This window comes from Bos mutus, chromosome 10 (genome assembly GCF_027580195.1).
Source record: "Bos mutus isolate GX-2022 chromosome 10, NWIPB_WYAK_1.1, whole genome shotgun sequence".
In the NCBI taxonomy this organism is placed as follows: Eukaryota; Metazoa; Chordata; class Mammalia; order Artiodactyla; family Bovidae; genus Bos; species Bos mutus.
The window spans coordinates 75,828,184-75,847,000 of NC_091626.1; the positions used below are offsets into that span (position 1 = coordinate 75,828,184).

Below are 18,817 nucleotides of genomic sequence, written 5' to 3' on the forward strand. Positions count from 1 at the left end.
CACCTGAGCCTTCAGCAAGTCCTTATCTTTTTGTAATTATAATACCACAGATCATCACAGCAAATACTATAATAATGAAAAACATTAAAATACTGTAAGAATTACTAAAAAGTGACATAGAGACATAAAGTGAGCAAATGCTATTCGGAAAATGGTGCCGACTCAAGGCAGGGTTGCCACAAACTTTCAATTTGTAAAAAACATAATATCTGCAAAGCACAATAAAGTAAAGCACAATAAAATGAGGTGTGCCTGTAATTCTTTAATTCTCCATCTCACTAATGTCAATCTGGTCTTATCACTCCTTGGCTTAACAGGGATTCTTTAGTCCTGATCATGCACTACAAGAATCCAACTTAAATCAAATAAAGCTTAAAAATTACCTGTAAAATTCTTAGACAATCATCCTGTCATTTATCAATACATACAAGTGGAAATTATTCAAATCTTAGAATTCAAGAGGTGGGACCACTCATATACATCATCAAAACAAGTCCCAAGTCTTCATCACTGTCTTTTTCTTTCTGTTGTCCCTCCTCCCCATGCACAGAACTGTGCTTACTTCTCACTGAAAACAAATGTTTAAATCATAAAATTTCACACATTCATAGAGTCCACTGAAGACATCTGATGAATCTCTCTCAATGGTCTCTCATTACTACGGGCATCCCATGTTTCAGAACTAAATAATTTACTTCCAGTCCACATAAATGTGCTCTCACTTTTATTGCTGTGAATTATTTACATCTAAAATGTTGAATCATGAAACTGATGGTACAGGAGTGAAAACCAGAGCACGTCAAGCTTCCTGTATCATTATCTTTCCTTATTCCACAGTTCAGGTCTTTGTCTAACAGCTGTGTCCTGAAGTCACACTTTGCAAAGTTGAGGTGGCTGGTTTCTCACACCTTTTGTGTCTGTGAATATAACTTGTGGCAGGAAAATAACATGTAGGTGGACATGGTTATATAGGAAAAACTACAGTAGACACCAAAAGAAAAAGAAAGCAATGACAATTTATATACTCTTTGAGATCTAGGGTGCTATTTTGGTGTCTTATTAATAAATCACCAATTTACTTTACTCTCCTTACACAAATGCCTACATGTAACATTTTCATAATGGAGTAAAAGGTTCTGCACCTATTTTGTTTATTAAACGTGTGCTTTCTTTCTAACAAAATGATGTAATTTGCCAAGAGTAAGCAATGTAAACATTACCAAATTATCAGAGCAACATACAAATAGCATTTGCACTCATATGAAAATCCAATCATTTTTATTCAGTGTGAAATAAAATAATTCCTGTTGATCAGCCTTGAAAACAGCTAAGCAAGTGTATTTACGTTACATTAAACTGCCACTATCTCAATGCAAAGATAAAATCAATGCTCTATAAACTCCCCAGCCTGTTTTATTCTGCATGGTAAAAGCAATCACTAATTTGAAACTTTGCAAAGATATATATACATGTTGATTATGTTTTGTTTGATATAAACATGTATAAAATACAAAATCTAGAATATAAAGTTTATAAAAACAGTAATTTTACAAGCGAAGGCATAATGGAGCTGTGAAATTATAATCTAGCCCGTGAATACAATTTATAGACGTATATCATTATCTTTATCAATTGAAATCAGGTACTACATTAAATTCTACTGGCAGTAGCACAACCAAAAAAGGAAAGTGGGTGATGGCAAAAATATAAGGAAAAAAATCCAGACCGAATTTATAATGCTTCATAAGCAGAAACACTTAGACTTTCTCTATAATAATACCTATTATTGATGTATGGCAGTGACCATGGGGCAAAACTTGTAAATAACCTCACAGGCCATTTTCTTCACCAGCAATACAGCAATCTAGTTTCCCGTAAGCATCTCAACTATTACTGAAAAACAGCCTCCTGGCATTTACAAAGCAGTTGACTTCATACTTTAGTCCATGCATACATAATTAGATAGTTATATTTAAAATCAATATGCAATCCTTCAAAAGACATTATGCTTTTAAAACCTTAACTTTAAATTGATTTTTAACTATTTTATGTGCTTTAAAATTAACATGTAATTCCACCCCAGATACTCTAAGATGGTGTTAGTTGTTTTGTGGATGTGCTAAACTTTATCACTGTGGCTACGTGGGGGTTGGCATTCCAACAATTTCTAACACTATCGTTAATTTTACACTGAAAATGGAAGCATAGTTTTACTTTGGTCTAATAAAAGGTTGGACTTACAACAATGCTGTGATTTTATTAAGTTAGACTGAGAACATATTAGGAGAATAAAATACAAAGGGCTATAATATAGATACTGAGTATTCTTAAAAGTGGGCTCTGTTGAAAGATTTATTTTTCAAAGGTTAATTTCATGAAAAAAAGAAAATGAATCATTTTTTTTCTTTTACAATAATTTCACTAACTCTAAGCCTTCATGAAACAAGGTGGAATACAAACACACACACACACACACACACACACTTGACTAGCAAAGCTTCTTAAAAAAAGCCTCCTGATTGGTAACCACTGAGTCATAACTGGTCACAGTGCCATCTGTGCTAATAAAACCCAGGAAGGGCATGTTGTATTATTAAAAAATATAAGACTCATGGACTCAGGTAGATATCATTTCCATTAAAAATGACTAATTATTTACTCTTTACATAGAATGTTTTAGCCAAAGATTATAAAAATTCTTAGTGTTGCCACAATACTACTAAATGTATTGATTAACAGGGTCCTACTTCACAAAGTAGTTACTGTCCACTCAACTCCTATTTGGGCTTCCCAGGCGGCGCTAGTGGTAAAGAATCCACCTGCCGATGCAGGAGACACAAGTGATGCAGGTTCAATCCCTGGGTTGGGAAGATTCCAACATAGAGCAGGAAATGGCAATCCACTTCAGTATTCTTGCCTAGAAAATCCTACGGACAGAGGAGCCTGGCAGGCTGCAGTTCACGGGGCCACAAAGAGTCGGAAACAACTGAAACACGTGTGCATGTACACGCGCACACACACACACACACACACACAAATCCTGTTTGATGAAGCAAGCATTAACTCTTTAGTAATTTCAATGTCTTTAATGAAAAATGACTGGACATCTGTTCTCCTAGCCTTAAACTCAGTCCAGAGGGAAAAATTAGCTTGGTTTTCTCTAAAAATGTTTATTAGGGACCCAAGCGACAGCTCAGAATATAATCAACATCTAAGCAGTAAGAATCTACTGCCCTTTAAAACCTGATGGTCTCTGGTGGCAGTTTAATTGCATCATCCCTTAACTACAGGCTCAAAATTTATTCTCAACTAAATTTGGTTCATTTCAAATAGAAATTTATTCATATTTGAAAAAACGTTCACTGAAATGCTTAGATACATTCTAAGACAGTGTGCTACCTGCCTCGTGACTCTATCTTTAAACTCATTGAAAACCAAGCAGGTTGAAATAAGCATGAGAACACGCGACTGCTGAACTGACATCTTCCCAGTGCCTATCTGATTTTTTTTAAGCTGTAGAAAAGAATGGTCTGCAGTGACCCTCCAGTTGATTGAATATAAAATAGAAGAGTATGAAATGTGTTTTGTGAAGCAGAACTTTATGTCAGGTTAAAGCTAGCCACATCTCCTCCACTGAGTCTAAGCTCGTCAATTGTGCACCTAAAATTTTATGGGAAAGGATACTGTTTGATGCAGTCCACCAGTGGTCCATAACAGCAGTCATTCACGATGCACTGCAGACAAATAAGAGGAAGGGTCTGGGATGGAGCGACTACAAAAACTGTCAGACAATATCCTAAAAGCAGTAATTACTTTTCTTAAAAAAATTTTTTAAAAAAAAGCTATCAAAAGACTGTTCAGATTTAATCACAGAAAACAAAAATTGCATGCTTTTTATTCACTATAAAAGCAAGCTATTAAAAAGTGAAATGCTCTTCTCACAAATATTGCATTGCCATTTATGGTGCACCCTGACCTCAGTGATAGTTTATGATGACAGTAATTAAATGAGGTTTAAAATCCTTTACTCTGCTAGGCAGATAACAGCATTGCCACTGAAAATAGACAGCTGTGATTAATACCTGATAGACCTGATTTGCTAGAACTCCATCTGGAATCTGAGAAGGGTCCCGCAGCATACTATTTATAACAGACTTGGAGGCTGCAGAAGAAAAGAGATGAACTGTTAGCAGACAGTCAACATACTTTTAATACAACATGAAAAGTGACATATACCTATAAATACACCAACCATGAAAATGAAAACACTACTGATACTAATCATTTTTTCCCTTTTTTTTCAAATCTCAGAGAAGCTTTTAATTAAAACACTTTGCCAAGTTTATAAGCCACATTGACAGATTTGAAGATGACCTAATGTTTCCAAGGTAAATTCACAAGTACAGACCTAAAGCATATGTCTCTTTGCAGATAAATTAGCTTTGGAAAAGCCCACTTGGGGGGAAAAAAAACAATCAGAAAAGAAAATATTTTCCTTCTGCAGGTAAGTATGTTATAACCAAGCATATGTAGCTGGAGAGTTTAGTGAAGGCAGGTCAGATGCAAAGACTTCAGTGACGTCAATAAAAACTACCTTCAGCCAAGAAAGCATCTCTGAATCTAAATCTTTCTAAAATAATTCTCAACTGCCATGAAATGTTATGTCCATTTCACAGGTAAGGAAAGTAGGTAAAACTGACACAATTGAACAAATCTTAAATAAGAGAAAAAATACATATATACACACACAATTGTACAATTATATACAAATTTTTGTCCCAAAGTATGTCTCATCATACCCAATTGCAAATTAAGCTGACCTTATCCCGGGGGAATGCAGTGGAAGGGGCTATAGGAGGCATCTTACGAAGTGTGGTATATCAGATCACACCTTTTGAAAAGCGAGGCAGGAGATCCTGACTTCACTGCTTAGTGGAGGCATGCAGAACCCAGTGGCCAGAACTCCTCTTCCTCAGCATGGGGGGAAGGCAAGTCTCTAGACTGAAGCTAAGTCAGGTATTGCCTAAGAATCAATTCTTTCAAGTCCTCCGGTGGAATCATTCCCAAACAATTAGCAAAATAGCTTATAGGGTCTGATCCATACAAGCACAAACTAAAAAATACACTGGATAATTATCTAGTTAAGAGAATAAAAACATGCCACAGAGCTACATCATCATTCAGGTTCTGAGATAGTTTTTCATCCTTTTTTTTTTTTTTTTTTGAATGATTTGTTCCTTATCAAGTTCAGTACCATAAGAACACTGACAGACATGATAAATGTTAGGAAATTCTGTGGAAAGAAACAGGGAAATTACATCTTTCTCACTTAAGCACGCTGCACAAGGAAATGAGTGCACAAGGAAAAAAAATGAAGCACAATTATTTTAATTATTTCCTATTCTTAGTTACCTAACTGCATGTGTATAACAATGCTATGTAGTTAGTTGCTATTTGTAAAATGTTTGCACTGCAAGCGGGGAGGCATATTTGGAGTCTCAAAAAGATGTCATCACTGAAGGAATATTATCCAGCTCTGCAACCTGGCAATTATTGAGCCTCTCAAATTCAGGGTCTTCATCTGTAGAATGTGATAATGTTATCTGACCTGACTACCTTTAAGGGTTCTCATATGAGTCTCTAGAGGAAACAGTGACAACACTACGGTTTTAGTAATTTTGTTAAAGCAATAGTAAGTAATACCAAGAAAAAAATCAGCCTTACGCATTGACTTTGAGTAAGCTTAAGTTCAGTTCAGTCACTCAGTTGTGTCTGACTCTGTGACCTCATGGACTGCAGCATGCCAGGCTTGCCTGTCCATCACCAACTCCCGGAACATACCCAAACTCATGTCCATCGAGTCAGTGATGCCATCCAACCATCTCATCGTCTGTCATCCCCTTCTCATCCTGCCTTCACTCTTTCCCAGCATCAGGGTCTTTTCAAATGAGTCAGTTTTCACATCAGGTGGCCAAAGTATTGGAGTTTCAGCTTCAGCAGCAGTCCTTCCAATGAACACTCAGGACTGATCTCCTTTAGGATGGACTGGTTGGTTCTGCTTGCTGTCCAAGGGACTCTCAAGAGTCTTCTCCAACACCACAGTTCAAAAGCATCAATCCTTCAGAGTTCAGGTTTCTTTATAGTCCAACTCTCACATCCATACATGACTACTGGAAAAACCATAGCTTTGACTAGTCGGACCTTTGTTGGCAAAGTTATGTCTCTGCTTTTTAATAAGCTGTCTAGGTTGGTCATAACTTTCCTTCCAAGGAGTAAGCCTCTTTTAATTTCATGGCTGCAGTCACCATTTGCAGTTATTTTGGAATCCAAAAAAATAAAGTCTGTCACTGTATCCACTGTTTCCCCATCTATTTGCCATGAAGTGATGGAACCAGATGTCATGATGTTAGTTTTCTGAAAGTTGAGTTTTAAGCCAACTTTTTCACTCTCCTTTTTCACTTTCATCAAGAGGCTCTTTAGTTCTTCTTCACTTTCTTCTATAAAGGTGGTGTCATCTGCACACCTGAGGTTGTTGATATTTCTCCCAGCAATCTTGACTCCAGCTTGTGCTTCATCCAGCCTGCATTTTGCCTGATGTACTCTGCGTATAAGTTAAATAAGCAGGGTGACAATATACAGCCTTGACATACTCCTTTTCCTATTTGGAACTAGTCTATTGTTCCATGTCCAGTTCTAACTGATGCTTCTTGACCTGCACACAGATTTCTCAGGAGGCAGGTCAGGTGGTCTGGTATTCCCATCTCTTTAAGAATCTTCCACAGTTTGTTGTGATCCACACAGTTAGCAGAAGTAGATTTTTTTCTGGAAATTTCTTGCTTTTTCATTGATACAACAGATGTTGGCAATTTGATCTCTGATTCCTCTGCCTTTTCTAAATCCAGCATGAACATCTGGAAGTTGATGGTTTACATACTGTTGAAACCTGGCTTGGAGAATTTTGAGCATTACTTTGCTAGTGTATGAGATGAGTGCAATTGTGTGCTAGTTTGAACATTCTTTGGCATTGCTTTTCTTAAGTTAGACTTAATTATTTCAGAAAGAAATTACCATGGTTTAGTGGAACAAAAACTGGGAATACAAAGCAGCGAACTGTCTTACATTGCTCTCACATGCTCAGTCCGGTCTCTCTGTGACCCAATGGACTGTAGCCCACCAGCTCTTTTGTCCATAGGATTCTACAGGAATGAATACTAGAGTGTGTTGCCATTTTCTTCTCCAGGGGATCTCCCTGACCCAGGGACTAAACCCGTGTCTCCCGAATTGGCAGGCAGATTCTTTACCCACTGATCCATTGTAAACTCACTCTGTTTCCCCAACTTAATTCGAAGGCCAGGACAGTAGGAGGGGACCAAAGCAATCACTCACATACTGGTCACCTTCTCTGAAGGACTGCACTCACTCTGATCTGCTACTCAATCACACATCGATAGTAATGGCAGACACTCCTCTGCAGTACCTCTGATGCTATCAGTATCTCATGGAAACAAAAGCACCTTGTCCACATGTTCCTGGTCATTGCTAGGTTGTTACACTGCTAACCCTCATACCCATGTGAGAAGAAGATTACTAAATGACCAGACAGCATACCTAAAAATATGCTATTTCCCTATCCTAGGGAAAATTACTGACCTCATATCAAACTATATGCAAACTCATTGCTAAAATCATAATGGTCCTTTTTAAAAGAAGAGGGACAATACCCTAGGACAGAAAAAAAAAATTAGGTCATTTGTTTTATGAGGGAAGAAAGGGAAATCTTACAGGAAAAAGAAACTGATGACATCATAGTTTTCCTTACAATATACATTATAGAACAGTGTGCTTATCAGAAGCAAGAATCATAGCCAATAAACTTAAAAAAATAGTTTGAATATATTGAATAGAACACTATTTAAATCAAAGGAAGCTTGCAAAGGGAAGTCAGTGATTTGAAATTGAATAGTAAAAACTATATATATTGAGTCCACGTTCATTTAAAACTCAAGAAAATCTCTTTTCTTGTCTTGCAACTGGCCGTTTCTCAGAGCAGGAGATAAAGTGCTAACACACAGGACCTCCAGGCCAAGGCTCCAGATGCAGGACATGTCTGTACTCCATGTCTGCGTATTTGCACTCAGACATGAGTAGGTCTACCTCCCAGATCAAGCCAAAGTGCAAGCATACATTTACACACAAACTCTGAAGCTTAGGACACGCCCAGTGAGTGAAGTGAGAGTCACTCAGGCGTGTCCGACTCTTTACACCCCCATGGACTATACAGTCCATGGAATTCTCCAGGCCAGAATACTGGAGTGGGTAGCCTTTCCCTTCTCCAGGAGATCTTCCCAACCCAGGGATTGAACCCAGGTCTCTCGCATTGCAGGTGGATTCTTTACCAGTTGAGCCACTAGGGAAGCCCAGGAAATGCCAAAGGGAGGAATAATAACATCAACCAGATAAGGAAGAGCAACTGGACAATCCTGGGGTGGCTGGGAGTATGAGGCCTCAAAGAAGCCCATGCCTTTCATGGAAACTGTCCCTAGGCCAGCCATGACCTTCATCCATTGCGCGTCCATCTATTTTGACCATCTGTGGATAGGAGTCTTGTTCTCTCCAACCACTCCTAAAGGCATTCATTCTGTTGATTTCACAGTTTAACCCTGCCACTGCTTCAACTGCTGGGATTTCAAGTATCAAGCCTGTTCAAAGCAAGAATGCATGAGTCACTTGCAGCAAGATGCACTAGGAGAGGAGAGGACTGGTACCTGTTCAAGCACACTATACAGAGTACAGGGGCAATAGGCAATGCCTGGACTATGACATGCACATGTGTGCGCTAAGTCGCGTTAATTGTGTCTGACTCTTTGTGACCCCATGGACTGTAGCCCATCAGGCTCTCCTGTTCATGGGATTTCCCAGGCAAGAATACTGGAGTGAGTTGTCATTTCGTTCTCCATATTGTGGAATATTTTGAACACAAAGAGGCCAGGATCCTAATATAATAAACATCTATGTCCCACCTTTCTGGGCTTCCCAGGTGGTGGTAATGGTAAAGAGACCACCTGAGCATGCGGGAGACATTAAGAGACCTGGGTTTGATCCTTGGGTTGGAAAGATCCCCTGGAGGAGAGCATAGCAACCCACTCCAGTATTCTGGCCTGGAGAATCCATCTTTCTAAATTAACTTCTGGACTGGCAATTAATACTAAGATAGCCCAATACTAATTTGTGTAAACTTTTAAGTTGATCAATTTGCTAGAAATTGCTTTGTTTTATTAGTATTTTCAAGAAAACAAATTTCAGGTTTTTTCTACTCCTCCACTTCTTCAAAATTCATTTATTCTTTTGTGATCATTATTTCCTGCTTTCTTCTTTGAGTCTTCTATATTTATTAATACTTTACTATGTGTATTAAATAAAATTTCAAGCTTTAACACGCTTTTTAAGGCTACAATTTTTTCCTCTAAATTCTCTTTTAGCTACATGTCACAAGTTCTGTTGTCACTTACAAATATTTTGTAGTTCCTATTATGACTTAAATCTTTGATTAATACATTATTTTAAAGCATTTCATTTTTAATATTCCATTTGATTAGACTGTGGCAACCCCCAAATTATTTTAATTTGGAAATATATGCTTGACTTTCTTTGTGTTCTTGTATGTGACCCGATTTTTATGAATGTTTCAAAAATCACTGTAGTTCCTATTTTAGAGGTACAGGGTTCAGGTATGTCTAGTATAGCAAGATTTTTAATTGTATTATTCAAATCTTCTATATTTTTACTAATATTTTCCAAACTACATATGTACTGTTCTACTTCTACTGTCAATTTGTCAGCTTCTCCATATAATTCGGTCAGTGTTTGCTTTTTATATTAAGAGGCTATATTGTTGGGTGTACAAACTCATTGTTCTAAGAACGAAATTTTGTCTTTTGGCATCGTCATGACCTTCTTAATCTCGTGTGTGTGTGTGTGCGTGCGCACACGCACGTGCATGTGTGTGTGTGTTAAACATAAAATTACCTAATGGTGATACTGCTGCACCACTTTTCTTTTGAATAGTATCTATCTAATACATCTGGTATTTCATTTATTTAAACTGCACTGTATCATTACGTCTTAGGTCTGACTCTTATTAATAGCATTTAGCCAGATTTCCTAAAATCAAATTTGGAAATCTCTCCTTTTTCAAGAGTGAGTTTAATCTACCTGTAACTGAGACATCTGGACTTACCCTACCCTCTTACTCTCCATGCTCTGGTAACCATTTTCTTCCCCTTACCCATCTACTACCTCTAAATTGATTACGTTTTCTTTATGCCCTCTCTCTGTCTTTATTCACTGAAAAATATCAATAATATGGTTTTTTAAATTTTTGTTTGTTTTTGGCTGTCCTGAGTCTTCATTTCCATACTTGCAGTGAGCAGGGGCTCCTCTTCTTGTGGTGGGCAGGCTTCTCATTGCAGTGGCTTCTCTTGTTGAGGAGCACTGGCTCTAGAAGCACAGACTTCAGTAATTGGAGTGCATGAGATTAGTTGTTTTGCAGCATGTGGGATCCTCCTGGACCAGGGACTGAATCTGAGTCCCCAGCATTGGCAGGCAGATTCTTAACTACTGGACCATCAGGGAAGTCCAATAATATAGTTTGTATCTACTTCTTTAGTAGTTCTCTCAACATTTTTTCTAATCTAATCATACCTCCTTGGTAATTCTTAGTGTAAGGAACTTAGAATGCACTCATTCCAACCAGAAAGTCTCCCTTCTTCATCAGCTTCCATGCTGCTGCTGCTAAGTCACTTCAGTCGTGTCTGACTCTGTGTGACCCCATAGACGGCAGCCCACCAGGCTCCCCTGTCCCTGGGATTCTCCAGGCAAGAACACTGGAGTGGGTGGCCATTTCCTCCTCCAATGCATGAAAGTGAAAAGTGAAAGTGAAGTCACTCAGTCGTGTCCGACTCTTAGCGACCCCGTGGACTGCAGCCTACCAGGCTTCTCTGTCCATGGGATTTTCCAGGCAAGAGTACTGGAGTGGGGTGCCATTGCCTTCCCTGAGAAAAAGGATGAGTAGAAGAGAATTCTTTCTGTCTGACTGCCTTTGATTTGGGACATCGGCATTCTCCTTGCTTTGAACTAGACCTAAAATACTGGCCCCTCCTGAGTCTCAAGTCTGCAGGTCTTTGGACCAGCACTAGGCCACTGGCTGTCCTGTGTCTTTAGCTTGCTGACTAACTATAGATCTTGGGATTTATTAGCCTCTATTATCATGTGAACCAATTTCTTATAATCTCTCTCTCTCCCCGCTGACGTCTCCCTCTCACGCTCTGTCTCTCTACACACACACACACTTGGTTCTGTTTCTCTGGAGAATCTTCACTTACATAGTCTCTTTCTACTTTTAAAAGTATTTTTAAACATTCAATGTTTATTTAAATTTATCAACATGTTTGTCAATTTCCTCTTTCAGTGCTGCTTCTTGAATGCCACATTCCAATTTTAGATTCAATATTCAAAATTGGATATTGTTACTAAAGCACCTCATTTATGAGGGCTTTCAGCTAGGATCACTGAGTAGCAAGATCTTTGGTTCTGCCTTATCTGAAACTATCTTCACTGAGTTCTCAGTCTTGAATGATAATATAGCTGGGTACAGAATCACATGCTAAGAATCAGCTCTTTGAAGATATAATTCCATTGTCTCTTGACATCTATTACTGATGAGAACTCTATTGTCAGATGAATAGCTGAAATTATAGTACATTTATAAAACAGAATATTACTCAGCCATAAAAGGAACAAATTTGAGTCAGTTGTAGTGAAGTGGATGAATCTAGAATCTCTTATACAGAGTGAATTAAGTCAGAAAGAGAAAAAACAAGTATTGTATATTAATGCATATATATGGAATCTAGACCCTGATAGGTCAGTTGGTAAAGAATCTGCCTGCAATGCAGGAGACACTGGTTTGATTTCTGGGTCAGGAAGATCCCCTGCAGAAGGAATAGGCTACCCACTCCAGTATTCTGGCCTAGAGAATTCCATGGACTGTACAGTCTGTGGGGTTGCAAAGAGTCGGACACGACTGAGCGACTTTCACTTTCACTTCATGGAATCTAAAAAAATGAGGTGGATGAAACTGGAGCCTATTATACAGAGTGAAGTAAGCCAGAAGGAAAAACACCAATACAGTATACTAACGCATATATATGGAATTTAGAAAGATGGTAACGATAACCCTGTATACGAGACAGCAAAAGAGACACTGATGTATAGAACAATCTTATGGACTCTGTGGGAGAGGGAGAGGGTGGGAAGATTTGGGAGAATGGCATTGAAACATGTGAAACGTCATGTATGAAACGAGATGCCAGTCCAGGTTCGATGCACGATGCTGGATGCTTGGGGCTGGTGCACTGGGACGACCCAGAGGGATGGTGTGGGGAGGGAGGAGGGAGGAGGGTTCAGGATGGGGAACACATGTATGCTAATTAAATAATTTTCTATTAAAGAAAAAAAAAAACAGTACTGATGAACATAGTAGAGAATGGACTTGTAGACACAGTGGGGGAAGATGAGGCTGGGAAGAATTAAGAAGGCAGCACAGATATATATGTGTGTGTATGTATATATATGTGTGTGTGTGTCTGTGTATATATACTGTCATGTGTTAAAAAAGATAGTGGGAAGTTCCTAAATAACAAACAGCCCAACCTAGCACTCTGTGATGACTAGAGGAGTGGGATGGCGGGGAGGGGAGGAAGGCTCAGGAGGGAAGGGATATAATTATAACTGATCCATGCTGTTGAACAGCAGAAATCAACACAAAATTGTAAAGCAACTTTCCACTAATAAAAAAATATATAGAATTTAAAAAAGAATTCTGCTGCTGCTGCTAAGTCGATTCAGTTGTGTCCGACTCTGTGCGACCCCATAGACAGCAGCCCACCAGGCTCCGCTGTCCCTGGGATTCTCCAGGCAAGAACACTGGAGTGGGTTGCCATTTCCTTCTCCAATGCATGAAAGGGAAAAGTGAAAGTGAAGTCGCTCAGTCGTGTCTGACTTCACGACCCCATGGTCTGCAGCCTACCAGGCTCCTCCTCCCATGGGATTTTCCAGGCAAGAATACTGGAGTGGGGTGCCATTGCCTTCTCTGAAGAAAGAATTCTACTGTCAGTCTAATAGTAATCCCTATATAGGTAATTTGTCTTTTATTTCTGGTTGCTATTAGAATTTCCTTTGTTATTCAATAGTTTCATCACTGTGTACCTGGATACGGCTCTTTTTAGTTAGCCTGCTTGGAATTAGCTCTTTTTCATGAGCCTAAGGATGAACACATTTAACTAGATTGAAAAAAATGAGTCATCTTAGCTTTGGTCTCCAATTTTTTTGGAAAGCTTACATTAGACATCTTTTAGAAGGTCTTATCTCCTGTCTCCTACCCCTATAAAGTGTTTATATTTTCCATCTCTTCATCTCTTGTGTTATACTGAAGTTGATTTCTTCAGATCCATCCTAGAATCCACTAACTTTTGTTCTAATCTAATCTTCCAATTTTGATTTCTTGTATGTAATTCAACAGTTGACTCACCAAATGAGCTTTTAATTTCAGTGACAATGATTTCATTTCTAAATTATTTTTGTTTTTTCAATGTGTTTTCATACTATTGTCTTTTGTTTATCCAGTCATGGTCTTTCTTTTTACTTATTCAATCAGCTCATATATTAATTTTGTAGCTTTCAAATGTCATCATATAGATTAAATTTATAGTGTCTTCATTTTCTCATCTCTAGTCCATAGTATACCATTTCTCTACCTACCTATTGACCTGCCTACCTATTTACCTATCTTCCCTTTGACAGTGGTTTCCTCACTTGCTTTGTAAATTTTTACTGTGAGCTTATTTTCAGAAAGAATTGTTTGACCTGCGCTGTGGAAATAACCATGACAAAGTAGTTTCATGTTTACTTTTGCAGAGACTGGTTTTATTGTTAATTTCTTAGCTCAGACTTCCTACAGTAAATAAGAGTGCAAATCTGAACCTATACCCACAAATGGCTGACCTATTTCTAATTTCACTCTCCCCTCCTAATACTCTACAACCCAAGTCCATAGGCAGTAAGCAAGTCTCCCTGACATTTTCTCCAGGCAAGTGGAGTTTCCCAGTCTTTTTTTTTTTTTTTAAATGGTTTGGGTTATATGTTGAAGCTCAATTCCAGCTCCTGGCTGCACATCTTTCCCGATGGGGGGTGTGGGGTTTAAAAATCCCAGCCCCTGGCCTTTTATGACTATATCTAAAGCTAACAATTCTTATGGACTTACATGGCATGAGCTCCTGTTCACCACTCCAAATACACATTCTCTCTCCACTTTTTGATTTCTTTGTTGTTGTTTTTTTGGTCTATCATTTCTTTGTCATGGCAACACAGCCCAACAACCAAAAATTATTTTGTTATGCTCCTGAAGTTTTTGGAAACCCTCCAATAGGAAGTTTAAAAGAAAGCTTGTTTGTTATTTTTCTGGAGTTAAAATTATATAAGTATATATATTTAAATAAAGTCCTCCCATAAAGTTGCAGCCCCAAACAATTGCAAGAAGGGCAGGTGGCAAATATGTTGAGTAGGCTGGAGAGTGGAACCACCAAAATCACTCGTGAAGTCCTCTCTTTTGCATGGTGTCTGAGCCAGGCAGGGGACTGAGAGAATGGTCATTGGCGGCTAGAAAATAAATTGTTACCCTGATCGCTCCAAAGCCTGCTACCGTGTCATAGACCAAAGCACTGCAGTAATCAACAAGCTTGGGAAACAGGACAACTTGTTTCTGGGGGGTTGAGAATCAGTTTGGCTTCTTAGACTTGCATTTTTTTTTTTGGTGCATGTGGCGGTGTGTGGTAGTATTTGTGTGTGTGTGTGTGTGGGGGGGGGCTCTTAAATACCAATTTCCTTACTTGCTCATTATTTGGCAATTTGGGCTAGACTTGATGAGACAGCTTCTCCTTAGGTGGTGTTAAGTGGAGTAGATCATTTGGGTGCTGGACAATTTGCTTTCATGATGACTCACAGCTCTGGCAGATCTGTGCTTGCTGTGATATCAGCCATAACTGTGGGAGAGGGGCTTTGGTTTTTCCCCATTTGGGTCTATCTAAGGTCTGCCTGAATTTCCCCTAGAATTGATAGGTAGGTTCCAAGTGTAAGCATCCCAAGGAACTAGGCAGAAGTTTATGGCTTCTTAGAATCTAGCCTCAGATGTTATATGAGAAGATCATAATTTTTATTTACATCTTCCTCACAAGAGGGAAAACATGCCTTCTGAAGGAAAGGTAAACTTGCAAAACGATGCAGTATAATACCTGCAAATGGAAAGACCACATGGAACGGTGGTTACGCACTGAGTCTAGGATAAGATTTGGTTTGGCTCTTCTACCTGCTAGCTGTGGCATCTTGACAAGTTAATTAATGTCTGTGACCTTCAGATCCCTCGTTGGTATAAGAGTGTAACACTGGTGCTTACTTTGCAGGGTTATTGTGATGATGAAATAATACACAAAAAACACTAACGTGCAATTTGAGACTTGAGCTGTTAGAGTTGTTAGGCTGTTGCCTTAGTTGGTATTAGATCACACCATGGTCTGCTTTCTACCTCCCAACCTCACATCGTCATTATTTGTTACTTTCTATGGTCCAGAGGGTTAAAAACAGAAAGACTTCATGAGGTGTGTGTTAAGTCAGGAGCCTGCTTTTACCAGGCACATGTTGCCACAGCCTTGGAGAGACAGCAGAAGTGAGTCTATTCTACATGAAAACTGGGGCAAGGCCAGATTTCCTCTTCTTATTCCCTGCCCTGATCCACCCCTTTGTGGGATTCAGGCTGTTCCACCCAGAATCAAACATGTTCTCTGGAAAGAACCTGATGGAAATCCCTATAATCACAGAAGAAACAGATTCCACACTTCCACCCCCAACCTACCCCCATGCCCAACTTAGGGCATTTCAAGCACCAGCAATCTAGCAAGCAGAGATTTTACCCAAATCACTAACACTCACACCCAAGTTTAGAACTACTCCTTTCCTTAGTGTAAGCTCAAATAAGTGGCCAGCTACTGCGGAAAGGAACCAAGGCAAATAAGCAGATGAATCATCTACACTCTTAAGGTCACTGGAAGTCCTGCCCACTGCAAAGGGTGCCATCTGCTCAGGTTACACCTGGATAAAACAAAGACAAGACCCTATATAGCTGAGACCTCTAATCCAGTGTCATCAATGGATTTAAGCACAACAGGTGAGCCAGCATGGGGCTGACTATACACTGGATAGTAGCAATCAGGAGAGAAAACAAGATGAAGTGAGGGAGGGATGCTACAGGGATAAAGATGAGACTGGTCATTTGGAAAGAAAATTGATGTGCAGACGGCATGGTGGTGTTAGAATCTGGTTCTTCCTCCACTGAAAAACAAACAAACAAACAAAACAATCCCTTCAGTTGAAAAGCTGGATGGGGAAGATGGCTGCTCTCAAGCACACCAAGAGTTCCGCCTCGCCACATGACTGCTCCAGAGGTGGAGCTCCAGAACAGCAAAGCCTAAAATACCAGTTAGAATTGGATCACTTCCTCAAATGCTTAAGGTCTTTGGATATCAAGCTTATGAAGGTTCCAAGTTATATATCCATGGAGTTGGTTTGCCAGTGTCTTTTCTGGACAATCTCAACATTGCCCGTGGTGTATAGGAGCCTACTTTCTCTTGCAGTTGGAAGTATGTCTCTTGAGAATTCCAGGCAGCTTGCTAAGCTTTCCTGCAGCACAGGAATGATCTCTAAAGCAGTCTGATCTCATTCAACAACCTGAATAAGAAATATCTTTCAACATTAGGGAATCCTATAGGGACAAATTATAATTCTGCCCTCTAACTAGTACATAATCATGTAAGAAATAACTTGAACCAGAGTCATCAAAAAAGTATTATGTAAGGACGAAAGGAAGAAGTCTTCAAAGCATGAATATTCACACTGATCGGATTCTTGTCTCAGGCAACTTATAGCTCTACAGCCAGTACACACCATCAACTCTTATTCAACAAACAAACATTCAACAGAAATTTATTCAGCACATGGTTAATGCCAAGAACATACTTAATTGTACCACAGACTCTATCCTCCAAATCTGGACATTCTTTTGAATCTTTCCCTTGCCAAAACCTCAAAGTTCAGTTCAATTCTCACCTCCTCCAGTAAAGTTTTTCATTAATTCTTCCAATCTACTTGTTCTCCTCTCCCTCATATTGTGGAGTAGAGTGAACTCATTGTCTACTGATCATTTTGCACTTGATTAAATAAATGGCTTCCCTGGTGGCTCAGAGGGTAAAGCATCTGCCTGCAATGCAGGAGACCTGGATTCAATCCCTGGGTGGGGAAGATCCCCTGGAGAAGGAAATGGCAACCCACTCCAGTATTCTTGCCTGGAAAACCCCATGGATGGAGAAGCCTGGTAGGCTACAGTTCATGGGGTCACAAAGAGTTGGGCATGACTGAGCGACTTCACTTTGTCACTTTAAATATTACTTTGTCACCTATTGACATAAGAGTAATCAAGAAGCTAAGACTTGAAACCATGACATCTTTAAAAAAATGTGAAGGAAAAGATAATATTTAGTACTGCACAAGAAAAAAGGCATCATACTTTCTCAATCTTATCCTTATATATCCAAAGGCTTTTATATGCACTATTAGGCTCATCCTGTGATCACAAGTGGTTCTGAAGCCATAAGGTTTCAGATTTCAGCATGACCCTGTGTTTGGTCTACCTCCATCTTCCTTCATTTCTTTATGGTTTGTTTCATTATGGCTACCCTCAGGACACTTTTAGACACTTTTTTCTTAACTGCTTCCCAGCGAAATTTTGTTGTTGTTGTTGTGCAATTACTAAGTCAGTTCCGACTCTTTGTAACTGCATAGACTGCAGCATGCCAGGCCGCCCTGTCCTTCACCACCACCAGAGTTTGCTCAGACTCATGTCCGTTGATTTGGTGATACCATCCAACCATCTTATTCTCTGTTGCCCCTATAATCCTCTTGCCCTCGGTCTTTCCCAGCATCAGGGCCTTTTCCAACGAGTCCACTTCTCGCATCAGGTGGCCAAAGTATTGGAGCTTCAGCATCAGTCCTTCCAAATGAATATTTAGGGTTGACTTCCTTTAGGATTGACTAGTTTAATCTCCTTGCTGTCCAAGGGACTCTCAAGAGTCTTCTCCAGCACCACAATTTGAAATCATCAATTCTTGGGTGCTCAGCCTTCTTTATGGTCCATCTCTCACATCCATACATGACTACTGGAAAAACCACAGCTTTGACTACACGGACCTTTGTTGGCAAAGTTATGTTTCTGCTTTTTAATACACTCTCTAGGTTTGTCATAGCTTTCCTTCCAAGGAGCAAATGTCTTTTAATTTCATGGCTGCAGTCACCATCCACAATGATTTTGGAGCCCAAGAAAATAAAATCTACCACTGTTTCCATTTTCCCCCTATCTATTTGCCAAGAAGTGATAGGACCAGATGTCGTGATCTTCGTTTTTTGAATGTTGAGTTTTAAGCCAGCTTTGTCACCCTCCTCTTTCACCTTTATCAAGAGGCTCTTTAGATTCTCTTTGCTTTCTGCCATTAGGAAGGTATATATATTCTGCATATCTGAGGCTGTTGATATTAATGTCATGAATACACCAGATATCTGGTTATGCAATATCACCATCTTTGAGCATGCATGGTTCACATGGAGAACTAAGGAACTGCTTGTGTCAGATTACTTGGTAAGATGCCTGAAAGCAAAA

The 18,817-nt window shown here is 39.3% G+C and overlaps 1 protein-coding gene across 8 annotated transcripts in view; it reads right to left on the reverse strand.

Annotated features, from left to right (window-relative positions):
* The window catches only part of CDIN1 (CDAN1 interacting nuclease 1), a 235,667-nt gene that overhangs the window by 126,327 nt on the left and 90,523 nt on the right, over positions 1-18,817 (reverse strand). For all 8 annotated transcript variants that reach the window (XM_070378257.1, XM_070378260.1, XM_070378258.1 and 5 more), the window contains 2 exons: positions 4,083-4,162; positions 3,685-3,734 (listed from right to left, as the gene is read on the reverse strand). In XM_070378257.1, the coding sequence (XP_070234358.1) occupies positions 3,685-3,734; positions 4,083-4,162 (130 nt within the window). The remainder of the gene's footprint in view (positions 1-3,684; positions 3,735-4,082; positions 4,163-18,817) is intronic.